Here is a 19429-nt window from a genome sequence, read left to right as displayed (position 1 = left end):
TCATTTCTGTAGAGGCCTTTTGGCAAAAATGAGCAAAAAATATAGTACTAAATGCAGTAAACAAGGCACAGACTTTAAATTTGTTTTCTCATAACATTTTATTGACATACAAAAAACACACATCAATATACACCCATCAGCACATACACAGATTTCACTCATAATTCTGAAGTCATAACCAGCAATAACATCCTTGGATACACAGGAAAAAATGCTATTTCTTACGTTACAAAAAATATTTTTTTATAAAAAAGCATTTCAAGTTAAGTCAAATATATTATACAGCATTTATAAATAAATAAGTTAGACATATATAAATAAACCGGACCACAAATAATGAATTATTTAATAAGAAGTAATGTGCAAAGTTACCCATGTCAAGCATTCTGAATGCTTTTTTCACTGATGTGATGTCTGTAAAGCACATTGTTCATGGTTACTATGGGCTGCTACACTTTGCACATCATCTCTGCTCATAGCATTGCTGATGTTGTCTGTTTCTATAGATGAAGGACATCTGGCAGGAATCCGCTGGGAGAACGGCTCACCCACCTGCAGAAGGAGATATGTGGACGTGGATGACCCATGTGTTTGTATCACCTTCTGTTTAAGGCGGAGCGCAGCCTATAGTCCACCTGTGAATCCTAAGTTATTTTACACCAGTCAAGCATTAAGTGAATTAAATATAATAGTGCTGAAATAGAGCCAGCCTTTCCAGCAGCAGAGCATTAGATTATCCTCCATTAGAACTATTATCTGATCTTTCAAAAGGCCAGCTTTATAGCAGGATTCATTACTAAGCAGTGTCTTATTCTGTAATACAATACACACTGTAAGTTATAATAGTGCATTCTGACATTTGGTTTAGGCTCATTAGCTTGTTGTGGAAGAGAAGTGCATCAATATTAGATGCAATACATATAAAACACAGTGATCAAGGCCAGGGTCTAGGGCAGTTTTTCTTGAGCTTGTCCATAGCAGAGAATGTCACATAACAGTTTTTGCAAGTTTGGTTAAGCTAAAGTCCAGGCAAACAACTATGGCCCGGATTCACGTAGCACTTACGCCGACGTATGTCGAGATACGCCGCGTAAGTGTAAATGTGCACCGTCGTATCTATGCGCTGTACCCACAGAACTAGATACGCCTGAAAATAGGCTTCCTACGACCCACATAAGTTTCCTACGCCGTCATATCTTGGGCGCATATTTACGCTGGCCGCAAGGGGCGCTCCCATTGATTTACGATTTGAATATGCAAATAAGTGAGATACGCCGATTCACGAACGTACTTGCGCCCAGCACATTAATATACACTGTTTACGTAGGTCGTACGCCCGACGTAAAGTTATTCCCCATCTATGAGGCGCAACTCATGCAAAGGTATGGACCAGGGAACAGCCGTCGTATTTTACGTCGTTTACCTAGTAGTACGTGAATAGGGATGGGCGTAGGTTACGGTCAAGTCGTAGGCAGTGATTCGACGTATCTTAGGCGTACGTTCCGACGTGATTCTGAGCATGCGCATTGGGTTGCGTCCACGGGGCGGCGCATGCGCCGTTCTTTCGGCCCATCATTTGCATGGGGTCACGCTTCATTTAAATGGATCACGCCCACTTCCACCTACTTTGAATTAGGCCGGCTTACGCCTATGGATTTACGTTACGCCGGCGCAACGTTGGGAGCAAGTGCTTTGTGAATACTGTGCTCGCCGCTCTGCGCTACGTCGGCATAGCGTATATTCGATATGCTACGCCGGCATAACTATGCGCCGATGTCTGAATCCGGGCCATAGTGTGTAGATGAAATACATATATGGGAGCTCTCTTCTTAAATGAAAATAAAAGAAAGAAAGCTAAAAGAGAAAACAAATGCAGCCATCACATTTAAGAATTGGTAAGCTGCAATATAATAAAGCTTTGCTTTTGGGTTTAATACTGCTTTAAGGAATGTACGTGGGCTTTTCCCTCCACCCCAATTCTGTATTTCAGGGGTAGGCAACCTTGGCTCACCAGCTGTGGTTAAACTACTCCCTTTGCCTCTAGGAGTCATGCCTGTGATTGGCAGGGTCTTGCAATGTCTCATGGGACTTGTAGTTTCACAACAGCTGAAGGGCCGATGTTGTATACCCCTGCTGTATGTGGACACGGAAGGAAAAGCAGCAACCTGAGTTCATCTCTCAGTCACTCTGCGTTCTCCTGCTATCAATATGTTCCTAGTAGTACATGAGTACTAACCCCTTTTCCAGTCTGAACTTCGCTACCTAAGAGATTGCAAGAGGATGATACCAAGTCAAAGCCATATGCTTTCACTAATTGCTAATAATGATTTTTAAATGAACACATACCTGAAGGAGTGGGTGTTTTTTTTATCTGCTTAGAGTTCAGTTACATTTTTTCTAACTAGCTCAGATCAGAAAAGTTCTCAATGGAGACTGCTCCATTCAGTCACATAATCGCACAACCCCCCCCCCCAAAAAATTGTAGGGGTCTGATTTACCAAAGTCTGAAGCGAAATCAAGTGAGTTGGTATTCACGCTGAACATCCATTTATGTGCAGAGGTATGAAAAATAGACCTTTTGCTTAACTCGATGGGGTGTTTGAAGTGAACACATGTTGGCGTTACATTACACCTTAGTAAATCACCTCCTGGAACTCATGTCCGATGGTTAGTACGACTCATCGGACATGTCCGCTGGTTATGGTGTATAACCAGCGGCCCGAAATCCCGCGCATGCGTCGAATTGATTCGGCGCATGCGTGGAAGCATTGAACTTCCGTGTTAGAGAACATCGGTGACGTCTACGTCACCGCGTTCTCTGTCCGCGGGGATTTTGGTCTGATGGTGTGTACACACATCAGACCAAAAGATCCCAGCAGACATGTCCGATGAAAACGGTCCGAAGAGTGATTGCAGTAAAATCATGCAAATGTAGAACAGCAAACATGCTTACTATAGTTTCCCCTTAAAGCATAGCAGAACTTAACATGAAAAAGCAGTATGGGTTAGTGGCACCAATTTTGAGTATTTTCTTCTAATACTACATAGTACTTATGTCATTTGGTTAAGCAACCTGTGACTGTTCCTCTGTTGTTGGCCACATCCTAGCATTTCATTATACTCACCTGAAGGTCTAAAAACAAGCAACACTCTTTATTGCTCATATACATATGTGATAAGTTTGTCTTCAGCAGTCACACACAATGGCAAGGCAGGGGATGGCAGTATATAATGGTTCTGTATTTCCTAAGTGGGCAAAGCCACACGCTTCATGATATGCATAGTCCAAAAATGTGGTCAAAAACTTGTAGGCTGGACACATTTCTTCTGTAGACCTGAGTGCATTAGTAGGAAAATAAATAGTAAAACATTTTGGTCACAGTCAAGCATTGGTCTGAATGAGTAGAGTACTCATCGTAGTGCTTTGTTTATTCTTCCTCGAAGGCACAGTTTGAAGCACCAATATATTCTGTAGTCTTCCTGAGTTTCAGACCCATTTTCTGCAGTAGGCTGGGGGATTTTTTTGGTGTGCTGCCTGCAGTCAGTAATAAATTGGCCTCATTTTCAAAGCAAACGTCCTCTTCAGTGTGAACAAGCCTGTGATTATTGCACCTGCAACAGAAAAGAGAGGAGCACTGAGTGGCCAAATCACTTCCCACTGCATCCGGTAACTTCACTAAATTGGGTAAACACGGATTTACATCATTGATGACTGCACTACACAAAGGTCCCATTTCTAATGCTTTTGTTTCCAGCTCCATCTGCCATTGTTTTCCTAATATGGTCTGCTAGATTTTTATCTTTTGTTAGGTGTTTGGGTTGAAGTGCCAAATTTTGATCTCTGCTATGAAGGTAACTGTCTAACTATGCATGAGAAATGTATAAAGCTCAGTTATGATATGTTATTCATATAATTTGAATGAAAATTAATACTATGGCCCAGATTCACAAAGCACTTACGCCGACGTATAGCACGTTACGCCGACGTAAGTGCAAATGTGTGCCGGCGTATGTGTGCGGCAGACCCATGAACCAACATGCGCCTAAAAACAGGCTACACCCCGCCGACGTAGCTTGCACACGCCAGCGTAGGGTGGGCGCACATATGGGCTGGACGCATGGGGTTGCTCCCATTGATTAGCCATTCAAACATGCAAATGAGGGAAATACGCAGATTCACAAACGTGCGTGTGCCCGGCGCATGCTACGCGAGATTCGCGTAAGTTGTACATCCGGCATAAAGTTATTCCCCATAAATGAGGTGCAACCCGGCAACAGACATGCACAGGTCTGCACCAGGAAACACAAGCCCGCATATTGTGCATTGGACGCGTGTCTGGCTGAGCGTACGTTATGTTCACGGCGTACGCGGTAATCAGACGTAGCTTAGGCAGTTGTGCCGGCGTGGTTGTGAGCAGGCGCAGGGGGGTGCTGTGTATGCGTCCACGTCACGGCGCATGCGCAGTTCGTGATACGTACCTGTCTGTCGCTCGGCCCATCATTTGAGTGGGGTCACGTCCACTTCCACCTACGCAGGCGTGCACCTGCGAAACCTACGCCACGCTGGCGCAGCTTTGGGAGCACTGGCTTGCTGAATGCAATGCTTGCCTCTCCGCGATACGTTGTCGTACCGTACGGTGTTTGGTCTACGGCGGCGCAATTTGCGCCTTGCTCTCTGTGAATCTGGGCCTAGATGTATTTCTTAACCACTTGAGTATACTCCTTCATTACCAGGCAATTGTTTCATTTTCAGTGCTGTGATAGTTTAACTGAAAAGTACTTGGTCATTTTGTACCCAAATACATTTTTGTATCTTTATCTATATATATTTTTTTTTTAGATGGATATGGCTTTCTTTTGCTTTCTTTTGTATTTTTTACTATATAAATGAAAAAAAAGGGCACAAATAGAAAAAAAAAATGTAAAACATATCAAATAAAACTACTAACACAGTGCAAACAGCCCCAAAATGGAAAGTAGGCACTCTAAGGTGATCTCATGTTTTAGCATAATATTTTTGAAATTAAGAAACAAGCTGGTACTATTGGTATTATTAATAACTGATAGTTAACAGAGCGCCACTTTCAAGCCAGTTTGCAAGGTTTTTAATCCTTCCTCGCTAGTGGACGAATAGCGCTGCAAAATTGACGATAAAGCGTCGCTAAAAATAGCAGCGTTTTACCGCCGACGCCGCCCCAGTGTAAAAGGGGCCTTAGGGATATCCGATCAGTAAAACAAATTCTAACCACTTCTAAGCAGTTATTACCCTTTGTACATTTCCCTTTGCCCTATGACTAAAGGTCCTGATGCATAGTATATTATTATTATTATTATTATTAATAATATGATTTTTATTATTCTGCATGATTTATATAACTGTTTGTGCAGCGCTTTACAATGCATATGTCTGAAAAATAAAGTAAATATTAGACCAACTCTGCTAATGATTGGCTTACATAAGAGCTGATTCAAATTTCCAAAGCTAATAGATAACTAAAATATTGAATGTCCCAATCAACTGAATTCATATTTTGCTTTTTATGGTCTCTGCTATCATCCCTGCAGCTTTGGCATCCATACCATAAATCCATGTCTTTTAAGGCCGGCTATTACTAAGAAAGGCCAAACCAGCTGCAGAAGGAGAAGACAAGTGTCAATTAGTGCAATCTGTGCATTTTATTTTTTTACGACTGCATTCAAGATATTGAGCAGGCCCACAAAACTGACATTTAATAAAAAAAACTGCAATTTGTTGATTATGCACATTTTTATATAGTTATTATAGTACACCTAAAATAAAAAACATCATCTATGTCGGGGATTAGATTCAGCTGCGCAAAGTTTCTAATGAGATCATTGGTAGTTGGCAGAGTTTTATGCTGAATAGTTGACCCCTAACCCAGGCCACCTGTTATTCTCTTAAGTTCAGAGGACATTAGGGACCTGACCCACTTCAATTGCACACTACAGCTATTGTCACACAAGAGGCAGCTGCTGGATAAACGCTGCAGAGTGGAGGAGGGGACTTACCCATCGGTGGCAGGAGTGACGTCGTCGGCTGGCAAAATTCTGCTGATCTGCTTGTTTGCACTTTGGGCTATTGGTGACGAGGAAAGGGATTTCTACATGAGAAAATGTAAAACAAATTGAAATTTCATATGACACATGAAAGCTTAATTTTCATGATAATAACCTGATTTATCATACTGATAGATTTTGTGTAATGTATACTGTACAGCTGACTTGCACACCTTCTACTAGGATTCCAAGATCAAAATTTTAGCATAAATATTATTATTTTAGTAGTAAAAAATATTATCATACAGGTATTTATGCATTTTTATATAAAAAGGTTATTTATTTTAGAAACATAAAATACATATATTTAATTGCTTGTTTATTTATTTGGAATTCATACATCAATTCAATATGTAGAGATGCGATTTAATTTTTTTTTTAGCATTTGCATAATAATAAATCACAGTAATTCCCAAGAGAGCTTTGGGAGGTCTGAACACAGAAGCCCAATCATTATGACAGTCTCCTCTGTCTGCACCAGTCATTTCAATATGCATGGGGGTTACTTTTCCCCTTTTGGGTAAAACAAACAAATAATAATAATATTAATATTATTATTTTTATGATTACTGGCCCAGATTCAAGAAGCAATTGCGCCTGCGTAACCATAGGTTACACAGCGCAATTGCTTACTTGCTCCGGCGTTACGAATGCTCCTGATTCAGGAACATCGTAACGCCGACTGCAGCCTAAAATCTGCGTGGCATAAGGCTCTTATGCCACGCAGATTTTAGGCTGCATTCTTGCGATGGGGGCGCTCCCATTGTGCTCAGTGTATAGTATGCAAATTGCATACTAACACCGATTCACAATGTTGCGCGGGGGCCCTGCGTACGCAAGTTACGGAGTTTCCGTACGGCGTCTTTAGCGTAAGGCTGCCCCTTCTAATAGTAGGGGCAGCCAATGCTAAAGTATACACGCCGTTCCCGCGTCGTGAAATTTGAATTTCACGTCGTTTGCGTAAGTGATTCGTGAATGGCGCTGGACGCCATTCACGTTCACTTTGAAGCAAATGACGTCCTTGCGACGTCATTTGCCGCAATGCACGTCGGGAAAGTTTCCCGACGGAGCATGCGCTCTACGCTCGGCGCGGGAGCGCCCCTAATTTAAATGATTCCCGCCCCCTACGGGATCATTTACATTAGGCGCCCTTACGCAGGGCAAGTTTACACAGCAACCCCGCAATTTATGGAGCTACTGCTCCATGAATCGCGGGTAGCACACTAAATTTTGCGGGGGCGCAGGGCAAAAACGCTGCCCTGTGCCTCCGTAAGAATGGGGCAAATTCTAGCTGAATCTGGGCTATTATTATTATTATTATTATTATTAATAATAATAATAATAATAATAATAATAATTTATTGTGAATTTTAAAACCTTTAATGCTATGTCCATTTTAACCTTTATATTTTCGTGATAATGTGATAATAAACAACATTATTCTATAAAGCTGGTTGGATTTTTGAACTGATATTACAGTTTCTTTAATGATTTGCATTTCTCTTAACAGTCTCTCCTGTGAAGACAATAATAGCTATTATGAGTTACATACAATTTACGGTCATTTCAGTCCATAACATGCAGCTGGGGCATAATTATCCATTCAAATATATTGGCTTGCAGCTTCATTAGAGACAGCAGGTGGATGCTACTGTTCCACTTTATACAATAACAACTTTAGCAGAGTGGTTTCCAGTAATCACAGTTAAATGTAGTGCTACAGTAAGATTATCAGCATTATTTAAGAATGGGTATTCATTCTTAAGTGCAGTAATCCATAATAACTAATCAGAAATTTACTCTGAAGTCACATCTGCATGAAATGGCCTTCTATTGGTTGTTATGGCTTAATAAACAAAGCATTAACTTTAAAAGGGAATGGACTTTGGTTTTGTACATCATTTCTTTTTCTTTTTATTCATTAATGTGAATGTGGTTTAAATACATAAAAAAAAAAAAAAACAATATATTTAAGTATGTATTCTTAACTCAAAAAAGTACCTTCTAGTACTTTCAGGCCTCGTACACATGACCGAGTTTCTCGGCAAAAACCAGCAAGAAGTTTGCTGGGAGATATTTTTTTGCCGAGGAAACCGGTCGTGTGTACATTTTCGTCGAGGAAACTGTCGAGAAACTCGACGAGCCAAAAAGAGAGCAAGTTCTCTATTTCCTCGACGGGAATGGAGAAAATTGGCTTGTCGAGTTCCTCGACAGCCTCACAAGGAACTCGACGAGCAAAACGATGTGTTTCGCCCGTCGAGTTCCTCGGCCGTGTGTACGAGGCTTCAGCCTGCTCCAAATCTACAAAAACTTTTTTTTTTTGCTGTAATCTGACTTCCTGTAGGGTGGCTATGTTAGTTCTTCATGGCACCACTGTAGGTGGGAACGTTGCCACTGCTCCAGAGATGGACAATGGGATATGGAATATATAGTGTGCATAGAGCAGGGAACATGACTGCAACTAATTTACTATACACATGGAAGTGAGGGAAAAAAGAAAGGTTCAGGAGCTCATGGAGGAAGTTACAAGGGGGTAGGAAAACACATAGTAAGCATGAAAAATATATTACAGAGCCATTAAGTAATGTAAGTGTATGGATTATTTTTTGGAGAATAAGGATAAGGCTTAGGCCTCGTACACACGATAGGTTAACCAGAGGACAGCGGTCTGAAGGACCGTTTTCATCGGTCCAAACAGATCGTGTGTAGGGCCCATAGGTTATTTAACCAGTTCCCGACGGCTGTACGACTTTGTACGGCCGTCGGGTGGCTCTGAATCCCTGGGAGGCCGTGTTTTTACGGCCGCCCCTTTCCTCGTTCCCCGCGCGCGCTCCCGAGCGCGCATCGGGGAACTCCTGTACTGGCCGTGTCCCTTGGACACAGCCAATTACAGATCGCGGTAAATAGCCAATCACAGCGGCTATTTACAGCGCGATTCTGTGGCCAATGAGAGATGATCTCAAATGTAAACATATGAGATCATCTCTCATTGCCGGCTCTCCCTCCTCACACACACAGCGCGTGTGAGGAGAGAGATTGTCTGTAAAAGTAAAGTGAGTAAAAAAAAGCATCTGTGAAAAAAAAAAAAACGTGCCCAATCAGTGCCCAGTGATACCAGTGTCCATCTGTGCCACCAGTGTCCACCTGTGCCCCCAGTGCCCACCTGTGCCCCCAGTGCCCACCTGTGCTAAGTGCCCACCTGTGCTAAGTGCCCACCTGTGCTAAGTGCCCACCTGTGCTAAGTGCCCACCTGTGCCAAGTGCCCACCTGTGCCAAGTGCCCACCTGCCACCTCAGTACCCAATCAGTGCCCAGTGATACCTGTGCCACCAGTGTCCACCAGTGTCCACCTGTGCCAAGTGCCCACCTGTGCCAAGTGCCCACCTGTGCCAAGTGCCCACCTGTGCCAAGTGCCCACCTCTGCCAAGTGCCCACCTCTGCCAAGTGCCCACCTCTGCCAAGTGCCCACCTGCCACCTCATCAGTGCCCACCTGTGCCACCTCATCAGTGCCTACCTGTGCCACCTCATCAGTGCCTACCTGTGCCACCTCATCAGTGCCTACCTGTGCCACCTCATCAGTGCCTACCTGTGCCACCTCATCAGTGCCTACCTGTGCCACCTCAGTGCACATCTGTGCCGCCTCATCGGTGCACATCAGTACCCATCTCAGTGCCCACCTGTTTCGCCACATTAGTGCCATCTGAGCCGCCTCATCAGTGCCATCTGTGCCGCCTCATCAGTGCACATCTGTGCAATCAATCATCGCACATCTGTGCCGTCTCATCAGTGCACATCTGTGCAATCAATCAGTGCACATCTGTGCCGCCTCATCAGTGCACATCTATTCCACCCCATCTCTGCCACCTCAGTACCCATCTCTGCCACCTCAGTACCCATCTCTGCCACCTCAGTACCCATCTCTGCCCATCTGTGTCGCCTCAGTGCACATCTGTCGCCAGCAACAATGTCTAAGCGTCTCTATTCCACCGAGCAGGCATTTGCAATTATTGCCGCAAGTGACGAGAGCAACGGGGAGCTCTCGTCTTCCGATTCACAGCTGGATTCGGATGTGGATGTAGACTACGAGCCAGTCTACAGCAGTGGAACCGATACAGGCTCAGAGGGGGAAGATAATCAGCCCGCCAAAAGAAGGCGCTCTGGTGAGGCAGTGCCATCCACCAGCACCGTCATGCCATCCACCAGCCCCGTCATGCCATCCACCAGCCCCGTCATGCCATCCACCAGCCCCGTCATGCCATCCACCAGCCCCGTCATGCCATCCACCAGCCCCGTCGTGCCATCCACCAGCACCGAAGTGCCATCCACCAGCACTGCAGTACCTCGGCAGCAAAGGCCAAGGACCCATGCAAGCCTTCCCTATGCCCTTCAGTACCCCTTGTGGCTTCCTCCAAATTCCGGAGAAGCCAACATTCCCCCTTTTACTGCCCAGCCAGGAGTCCAGGTAAACACGGACAATTTTTCCCCAATACATTTTTTCAATTTATTTTTTACTGAGGAACTGCTTTCTAGCGTTGTGGCCCAGTGCAACCTATATGCCCAACAGTTTATCACCAACAACCCCACATCGTCCTATGCCCGTCCCTACAATTGGAGAGATCTAACAGTGGAGGAGTTCAGAATTTTTTTAGGCCTCACCTTTTGTATGGGACTCAACCCAAAAAACGAAAAACATTCATTTTGGTCCAAACGCCCCATTTATCATATGCCCGTCTTTTCTGCATCAATGCCCCGAAACCGATATTTCATGATCCTGAGGTTCCTCCACTTCAATGATAACACCCAGTGCCTTCCCCGAAATGACCCAAATTTTGATAGGCTTTTCAAAATTCGCCCCTTATTAGATTATTTTTCAGAATTATTCCCCCAAATATATACCCCGGAACAACACATTTGTGTCGACGAGTCCCTAGTAAAATTTTGTGGCCGACTTAAGATCAAACAGTTCATGCCAAGCAAAAGAGCCCGCTATGGGGTGAAGATGTACAAGTTATGTGAACGAGCCACAGGGTACTTGTATTCCTTTTTGGTGTACGAAGGGAAGGACACCCAGCTGAATCCCCCCGATTGCCCAGACTACTTGGGATCAAGTGCAAAAGTTGTCTGGCAACTCATCACCCCCCTCCTGGATAAAGGATACCACCTGTACGTGGACAATTTCTACACGTCTCTTCCTCTGTTCCACAACCTGCACCGAAAGAAGACGCCAGCATGTGGCACCGCCAGAAAGAACCGGATAGGCTTTCCTCAAAGCCTTGTGAATACAAAGCTGAAGAAAGGGGAATCGGCGAGTCTGCGGAACAAGGAGGTTCTGGCAGTGAAGTGGAGGGACAGAAGAGACGTGTACATGTTGTCGTCCATCCACAACGATTCCTTGGTAGAAACCCGCAGAAGGCGTGGCACCACCATCCAAAAACCCACCTGCATTCAGGACTACAATTTGTTCATGGGGGGAGTCGACCTAAATGATCAAATGATGGAACCATATCTACCCACAAGACGCATGTACCATTGGTACAAGAAAGTAGCAATTTATTTTTTTCATTTGGCCGTCTACAACTCCCATATTATTTACCGCAAATCCACCCAAAACCCCCTACCCTTCCTTGGCTACCTGGAGGAAATTACCACTACCCTGATATTCCCGGACGACCTGCCCCAACACATCCGATCAGATGTCCTAAGTCGGCTCTCCGAACGGCACTTCCCGGATAAGGTCCCTCCCACAGCATCAGGCAGACGAGCTCAAAAAAAATGTAGAGTGTGTGCCAGTGTAGGAGTCAGACGGGACACAGTTTATTATTGTGCAGAGTGTCCTTCACAACCAGGCCTCTGTATAATTGACTGTTTCAAACGTTACCATACTAAACTAAAGTATTAGTTTAGTATGGTAAACGTAATCCTCCGTTCCTGCCTTCTCACCCCTTATGCCACTGCCTGCTTTGTAACTGACCCCGGCTTGTTATTGGACCACCCTTCTGCCTAATGATTTTGTAATACCGCTGCCCGATTTGGAATTGACCCTGGACTGTTTTTCGACCATTCTTCTGCCTAACGATTCTGTACTGCCTCTGCCTGATCTGGAACTGACCTCGGACTGTTTGACCATGCCTTTTGCCTGCCTCTTGGACTGATCTTGTACCCTGCTACTGGACTAGTGGGATTCAACACAGGGGTCTCACATATGTGAGGGGCGCCAGAAAAGTTTTTCTGGATGAAGAAAACTTTTTTGTTTTCTCATGCTAGATTAGGGTCTGGTTGCCCGGAGGCTTCAAAGAGATTTGGGTGGGAGAAGCCTCTACCCCTGTCCCCATTCTGTCCTGAACGAGGCCCTCCTGCTGCCTGTAGGACCTATGCCATCATGCCTCTGCCTGTTGCATGAACTGACCACCTGCAGTATCCCTGCCTGGACGTTGCTGACCAGTCCCTGCCTGCTGCCTGGACCAGTGCTATCCTGCTGTGTAGAACTGCGCTACTATTACCAAGGTAATCTTTTGTTTACGCTTTGCTCAGCATAATGTATTTTGGGGTGTAATTCTTGGTATGTGCATGCTATGTGTCTCTGGAACACCTGACGGTGTTCCTTGCATGTTGGATCTCTATATGTGGTCAGGCTGTGTAGAAGTCTCACACATGGGGTATCGTTTTACTCAGGAGGAGTAGCAGAATGTATTTTGGGGTGTCATTTTTGCTATGTACATGCTATGTGTTGGAAAAATCTTATCAATGGACAACTTTGTGTAAAAAATATGCGATTTCATTTTTTTTTCCACATATTCCAAAAAATTCTGGAAAAAAATGAACCGTTCAAAAGACTCATTATGCCTCATAGATTATACGTTGGGGTGTTAGCTTTCCAAAATGGGGTCATTTTGTGGGTAATTCCATTGTCCTGGTGTTCCAGGGCCTTCAAACTTGTAATAGGTTGTCAACTAGTTAGATGTGCAATTTATGCTCCTAAAACCCCTGATGGCGCTCCCTGCATGTTGGGCATCTGTATGTGGCCAGGCAGTGAAAAAGTCTCACACATGGGGTATCGTTTTACTCAGGAGGAATAGCAGAATGTATTTTGGGGTGTCATTTTTGCTATGTACATGCTATGTGTTGGAAATATCTTATCAATGGACAACTTTGTGTAAAAAAAATGCGTTTTCATTTTTTTTCCACATATTCCAAAAACTTCTGGAAAAAAATGAACCGTTCAAAAGACTCATTATGCCTCATAGATTATACGTTGGGGTGTTAGCTTTCCAAAATGGGGTCATTTTGTGGGTAATTCCATTGTCCTGGTGTTCCAGGGCCTTCAAACGTGTAATAGGTTGTCAACTAGTTAGATGTGCAATTTATGCTCCTAAAACCCCTGATGGCGCTCCCTGCATGTTGGGCATCTGTATGTGGCCAGGCAGTGAAAAAGTCTCACACATGGGGTATCGTTTTACTCAGGAGGAATAGCAGAATGTATTTTGGGGTGTCATTTTTGCTATGTACATGCTATGTGTTGGAAATATCTTATCAATGGACAACTTTGTGTAAAAAAAATGCGTTTTCATTTTTTTTCCACATATTCCAAAAACTTCTGGAAAAAAATGAACCGTTCAAAAGACTCATTATGCCTCATAGATTATACGTTAGGGTGTTAGCTTTCCAAAATGGGGTCATTTTGTGGGTAATTCCATTGTCCTGGTGTTCCAGGGCCTTCTAAATTGTAATAGGTTGTCAACTAGTTAGATGTGCAATTTATGCTCCTAAAACCCCTGATGGCGCTCCCTGCAGGTTGGGCATCGGTATGTGGCCAGGCAGTGGAAAAGTCTCACACATGGGGTATCGTTTTACTCAGGAGGAGTAGCAGAATGTATTTTGGGGTGTCATTTGTGGTATGCACATGCCATGTGAGAGAAATAAGCTATTACAATGACACTTTTGAGAAATTTTTTAAATAAAAAATAAAAATCTTAATTTTGCAAAGTGTTTTGGGAAAAAAATTACAACTTCAAATAACTCACCATGCCTCTTACTAAATACCTTGGGATGTCTACTTTCCAAAAAGGGGTTATTTGGGGGGCATTTGTACTTTCCTGGCTTGTTAGGGTCTCAAGAAATGAGATAGGCCTTCAAAACATCAGGTGTGATCAGATGCGATAATTTATTATGATTTGCACTATAGCTTGTAGACTCTAAAACTTTCACACAGACCAAATAATTTCCAAAAAATTTGGGTTATTTTTATCAAAGACATGTAGCAGTATAAATTGTGGCCAAAATTTATGAAGAAAAATTAATATTTTGCAAAATTTTATCACAGAAACTAAGAAAAAAACATTTTTTTTCGAAATTTTCGGTCTTTTTTCATTAATAGCGCAAAAAATAAAAAACACAGAGGTGATCAAATACCACCAAAAGAAAGCTCTATTTGTGGGAAAAAAAGGACAAAAAAATCATTTGGGTACAGTGTTGCATGACTGAGTAATTGTCATTCAAAGTGTGAGAGCCCTGAAAGCTGAAAATTGGTCTGGTCAGGAGAGTGTTTAAGTGCCCAGTATGGAAGTGGTTAACCTTAGGTTAAAAAAATGACAACTTGCTTTAAAATTTAACCAATGGATTGCTAACCGATAGGTCAAAACCGATCGTTAGTACGCACAACCATCGGTTAAAAAACTACGCATGCTCAGAAACAAGTCGACGCATGCTTGGAAGCATTGAACTTTTTTTCAGCCCGTCGTTGTGTTTTACGTCACCGCGTTCTGACACGATCGTTTTTTTAGCTGATGGTGTGTACGCACGACGGACCATCAGCCAGCTTCATAGGTTAACCTAGGACAACAGTCCTTTAGATCGCTTTCCTCTGGTTAACCTATCGTGTGTACGAGGCCTTAGTGTTACTTTAAAGCAACTCTGTCACTTACAAAGATCAAAGGTGTCCTCAGCAGCGCTTAGTGGTTCCTCTGCCTCCCTCCAAGTCATTACAGGATATATATAGCTAGATTCAGCAAGATTGCCTTAACTTTAAGGCGGCGTAGCTTAGCGTGTTTAGGCTACGCCGCCCTAAGTTAGCGAGGCAAGTACTTGATTCTCAAAGTACTTGCCTGCTAAGTTACGGTGGCGTAGCCTAAAGCGGGCGGGCTTAAGGGCGCCTAATTCAAATGTGTCTGAGGGGGCGTGTTTTAGGATAATGAGGCTTGACCCGACGTGATTGACGTATTGTTGGAACTGCGCATGCGCCGGGCGCCTACATTTCCCAGTGTGCATTGCGGCTAAGTCCGCCGCACGAGCCTATTGATTTCGACGTGGACGTAAACTACGTAAATCCCTATTCACGGACGACTTACGCAAACGACGTAAAAAAAATTCTAATTTCGAAGCGGGAACGGCGGCCATACTTTAACATTACTATTCCAACTATTTGTTGGAATAACATTAGGCCTGATAAAGCGTTACGTAAACGGCGTAAATGTACTGCGTCGGCCGGAGGTACGTTCGTGAATAGGCGTATCTACTGATTTACATATTCTACGCCGACCGCAATGGAAGCGCCACCTAGCGGCCAGCTTAAATATTGCAACCTAAGATAGGACGGCGCAAGCCGTCCTATCTTAGATATGTTTAAGCGTATCTCTGTTTGAGAATACACTTAAACATAGGTCGGCGCAGATTCTGAGTTAGGTCGGCGTATCTACTGATACGCCGACCTAACTCTACCTGAATCTAGCTAATAGTATTGACATGGTGGTTCATCAGGAGGAACCACTGAGCACTGCAGAGAACAGAGAAGATTGACACTGCTGAAAGTGTCGCGGAAGAAACTTCTCCAGAGATATTGTGTTTGCGACATGGTTCTTTTTTAAAGCCTTTTTTTCCCTTATATTAAAGTAAATATGAAATATTCTGTCTTAACATTCAAAATGTTACTTTTGAGCAAGCAGTCATAGCTTTAAGCTCCTTTTAAAAATTTCTTGGCTTTTATTTCACTGTAAATACTATTGTTCATAGACCTCAAAAACTGAAACTAAAATTAGTGGTTACGCATCCCTTAACAGACTTTAGTTAATTTCAAAGTTTCAGTCAGAGTGGTATATAAGGCAACTTTTTTTTTTTTTTTTTTTTAGCTAGACCATAGTTCTCTGTGAATCTATTATCATGTGTTATATTTTTGCTTGTAAAACAAAAAAAATATGTAGATAAAGAAAAAAACATACTAAACAGCAGTTTAAAAAAGTGACCAAAAGCCATTATCTTTCCTCTTTAATTACAAGGACTCTTTATTGAATAAAGCATTATAACGATGACTACCTAAAAGGGAAATCTACCTTTAAATATTTGTGCTTTATTGCTTAGTATCCATCTGTAATATTTGCTGTACTGTTCTGTTGACATAAACCCTAGGAGCCGTGCCAACCAATATGCTATGGATATGTGCGCAAGTGATCACAACTTTTCCAATTTGTTCTTATCCCTAGTGTATCTCCAATTGAGATATTTCTAAAACCTTTTCCTAGATTGTAACATAAGTGGTGGGGTTTATTGCTGCACAGGGCAGGGCCCATTGTACTATCCAGTTGGATGTGAAGAGTATACTTTGCCAGAACATAGCATTGCTTTACTTAATTTCCACTAATGATATATCATCACTGTACTGTCTGTACTAGTTATACCTGAATCGTGAGAGTACTTTTGCACTATAAATACATTTTTACTTGAATTTTACTTACATTTTGGTGTTGCACATTCTGATGATTTGTGGCAAACTTTGGTGTTTTCATGTCTTCAGTGCCAACTGTAAGTACAAAGCAGAACAGGTATTTGTGTTATTTTAAAGCGAATGTATGTTCTTTCTTGAATAATTATTTTTGGTAAAAATTAATGATTCAACATACACAAAATTTAAAGAGCCCAAGAAGGGACTAACACGCCATCCCCTTCCCAAGCCTTTTCTGTTTTGATAATGCCCTATGAAGTTTCATTTGGAGAGAGAGGGTCTGAAGGCAAACCGCTTCTGTTATGTTCTCTTTTTAGAAAACCCACAATGCTCTGTTACAGGGTTACATACAGTCTATATGAAATATTTGTTTACAAAATAAATCTTTTACATACAGTACATATTATGGGGTCTTGCTAATGCCAAGAGAATTAATAGTCTATCCCTATCTATAGCGTATCCCACATCCACCTAACAACTGTCCCAGAGCCACCCCCATCAAATCATTCTGTGCAGCTATTACCTTTTGTACCACCCCCCCCCCCCCCTTTAGAATGTAAGCTCTATGAGCAGGGCCCTCCTGTACCTTCTGTATTGAACTATTCTGTAATTGTGCTGTCCTGCCTCTACATTGTAAAGCGCTGCGTAAACTGTTGGTGCTATATAAATAGTGTATAATAATATTAATAATAGTCTAAATCAGAGCTCTCCAAACTGTGGCACGGGGGGCCAGATTCAGCCCTTTGCTTGTCTTTATCCGGCCCTTGGGGGACTATTCATCCCAGTTATATGAGACACTATTCCTCCCACTGACACCAACAATGGGGCACTATTCCTCCCTCTAATACCAAGGATGGGACACTATTCCTCCTGCCTAATACCAAAGATGGAGCACTATTCCTCCTCTTAATACCAACAATGGGGCACTAGTCCTCCCCCTATTACCAAAGATGGGGTCCTGTTTACTCTGTTTATATTCTCTCTGGCCACTATTTCTCCCACTGAAATCAACAATGAGGCACTATTTCTCAGACTGACACCAACAATGGGACACTATTCCTCCCCCCTAATACCAAAGATGGGGCACTATACATCCCCCTAGTACCAAAGATGGGGCACTATTCCTCCCCTCAATACCAACAATGGGGCACTATTACTCCCCCTAATACCATATTGGGGCACTATTACTCCCCTTAATACCAAAGATGGGGTCCTGTTTACTGATGCCGGAAAAATAATATTCTCGCTGGCCACTATTTCTCCCACTGACACCAACAATGGGGCACTATTTCTAAAACTGACACCAACAATGGGACACTATTCGTCCCCCTAATACCAAAGATGGGGCACTATTACTCCCCTCAATACCAACAATGGGGCACTATCCCTCCCCCTAATACCAAAGATGGGGAACTGTTTACTGTTGCCGGAAAATAATTCTATCCCCACTGGCCGCAGTCCAGCCCCTCTAAAGTCTGAAAGACAGTAAACTGACCCTCTGTGTAAAAAGTTTGCAGAGTCCTGGTCTAAATGTTTGTTCTGGCAGCCAAATGGCTGTGATCTACTGTGTATAGGCTTGCCAATTGTCTATAGTAATCATTGACAGTTCTTAGTTTTGCCAGGATGACAGTTCCAGGACTTTCACCTTTTAAACAGGTCAGGAGTGGCTTTTAGATTGTAAACTCTAGCCATCAGGGTTCTATGATCCCTCTTGTATTAAATTGTATTGTAATATGTCTCCCTTCATTTTTTAAATCACTACACAAACTGTTACCACTTTATAAATGCTGTAATAATAATAATAATAATAATCTCACATCTTCTTCAATTTAATCAAGAACATTGTGGAATATACCTGCAATACAATGAATACTCAAAAGTTGTGGTTTAAGTAAGAATATATGCAGCCTTACTTTGTCTGTTACGTCGGCGGGGGCGGCATGGTTGTGGTGGAGGAAGTTTCCACACTTCATCTCTACTGCGCAGGACTTGAAATAGATCAGGTGGCTGTGGCAGATATTTTTGTGTCCAGTGATTTGTGGCTCCAGGACTAGCTGTCACCTGTATGATAAAAAAATACACCTAAACATACATACGAAAACCATTCTACAGCAAGAAAAGCAGAATTACCACTAAACATAAGACAGAAGTTGTTTTTGCTAAATTAGTGCATATCACTGAGAAAATTAATATGTTCAGGGCTTATTTTCTCAGAGAATAGGTGCAGGTACTCCCCCCTTCTAAGTCACCCCTTGTCTCCGCCCCTACCCAACTCTGAGCACCGTTCCTTAGTTCCACCCCCCTACCCACCTCCTAGTAGTGCCTCTTTTAGAGAATACAGTGCCAAGTATCATTTTGTGGTGCTAAGTCCTTTATATAGAATTTGTTAATAACAAGAAAAGTAGTAAAATAGATCCCTAACAGCCAGCAGCAGTAGACCCCCCCACAGCAACAATAGATTCACCCAGAAACAATAGACCCCCCAGCAGCAATGGACTTCCACATCAAACTACCACTCCAGCAGCAAAAATAGATCTCCCAGCTGTCATGATCAGTTAGTGCCCCTGTTCCTAATTCCAGCACCCAAGTGTTGGCTGTTGCTTTTCCTCCCTGTCTGTGTTCACCTGTTACGTTATTGAT

At 42.9% G+C, this 19429-nt stretch overlaps 1 protein-coding gene across 1 annotated transcript in view; it reads right to left on the bottom strand.

Moving 5' to 3' along the window:
- Window positions 1–2907: 2907 nt before the first annotated feature.
- Window positions 2908–19429, bottom strand: part of VXN (vexin) — a 29232-nt gene continuing 12710 nt past the window's right edge. Inside the window, exons 3-6 of the mRNA XM_040354341.1 lie at window positions 18703–18850; window positions 16803–16867; window positions 6031–6122; window positions 2908–3612 (exon numbers count right to left, since the gene is read on the bottom strand). Coding sequence (XP_040210275.1) covers window positions 3429–3612; window positions 6031–6122; window positions 16803–16867; window positions 18703–18850 — 489 coding nt within the window. The 3' untranslated portion in view covers window positions 2908–3428. The remainder of the gene's footprint in view (window positions 3613–6030; window positions 6123–16802; window positions 16868–18702; window positions 18851–19429) is intronic.

This window comes from Rana temporaria, chromosome 5 (assembly GCF_905171775.1).
Source record: "Rana temporaria chromosome 5, aRanTem1.1, whole genome shotgun sequence".
In the NCBI taxonomy this organism is placed as follows: domain Eukaryota; kingdom Metazoa; phylum Chordata; class Amphibia; order Anura; family Ranidae; genus Rana; species Rana temporaria.
The sequence above is the reverse complement of the archived record's forward strand: the minus strand, read 5'-3'. Positions and strand labels throughout refer to the sequence as shown.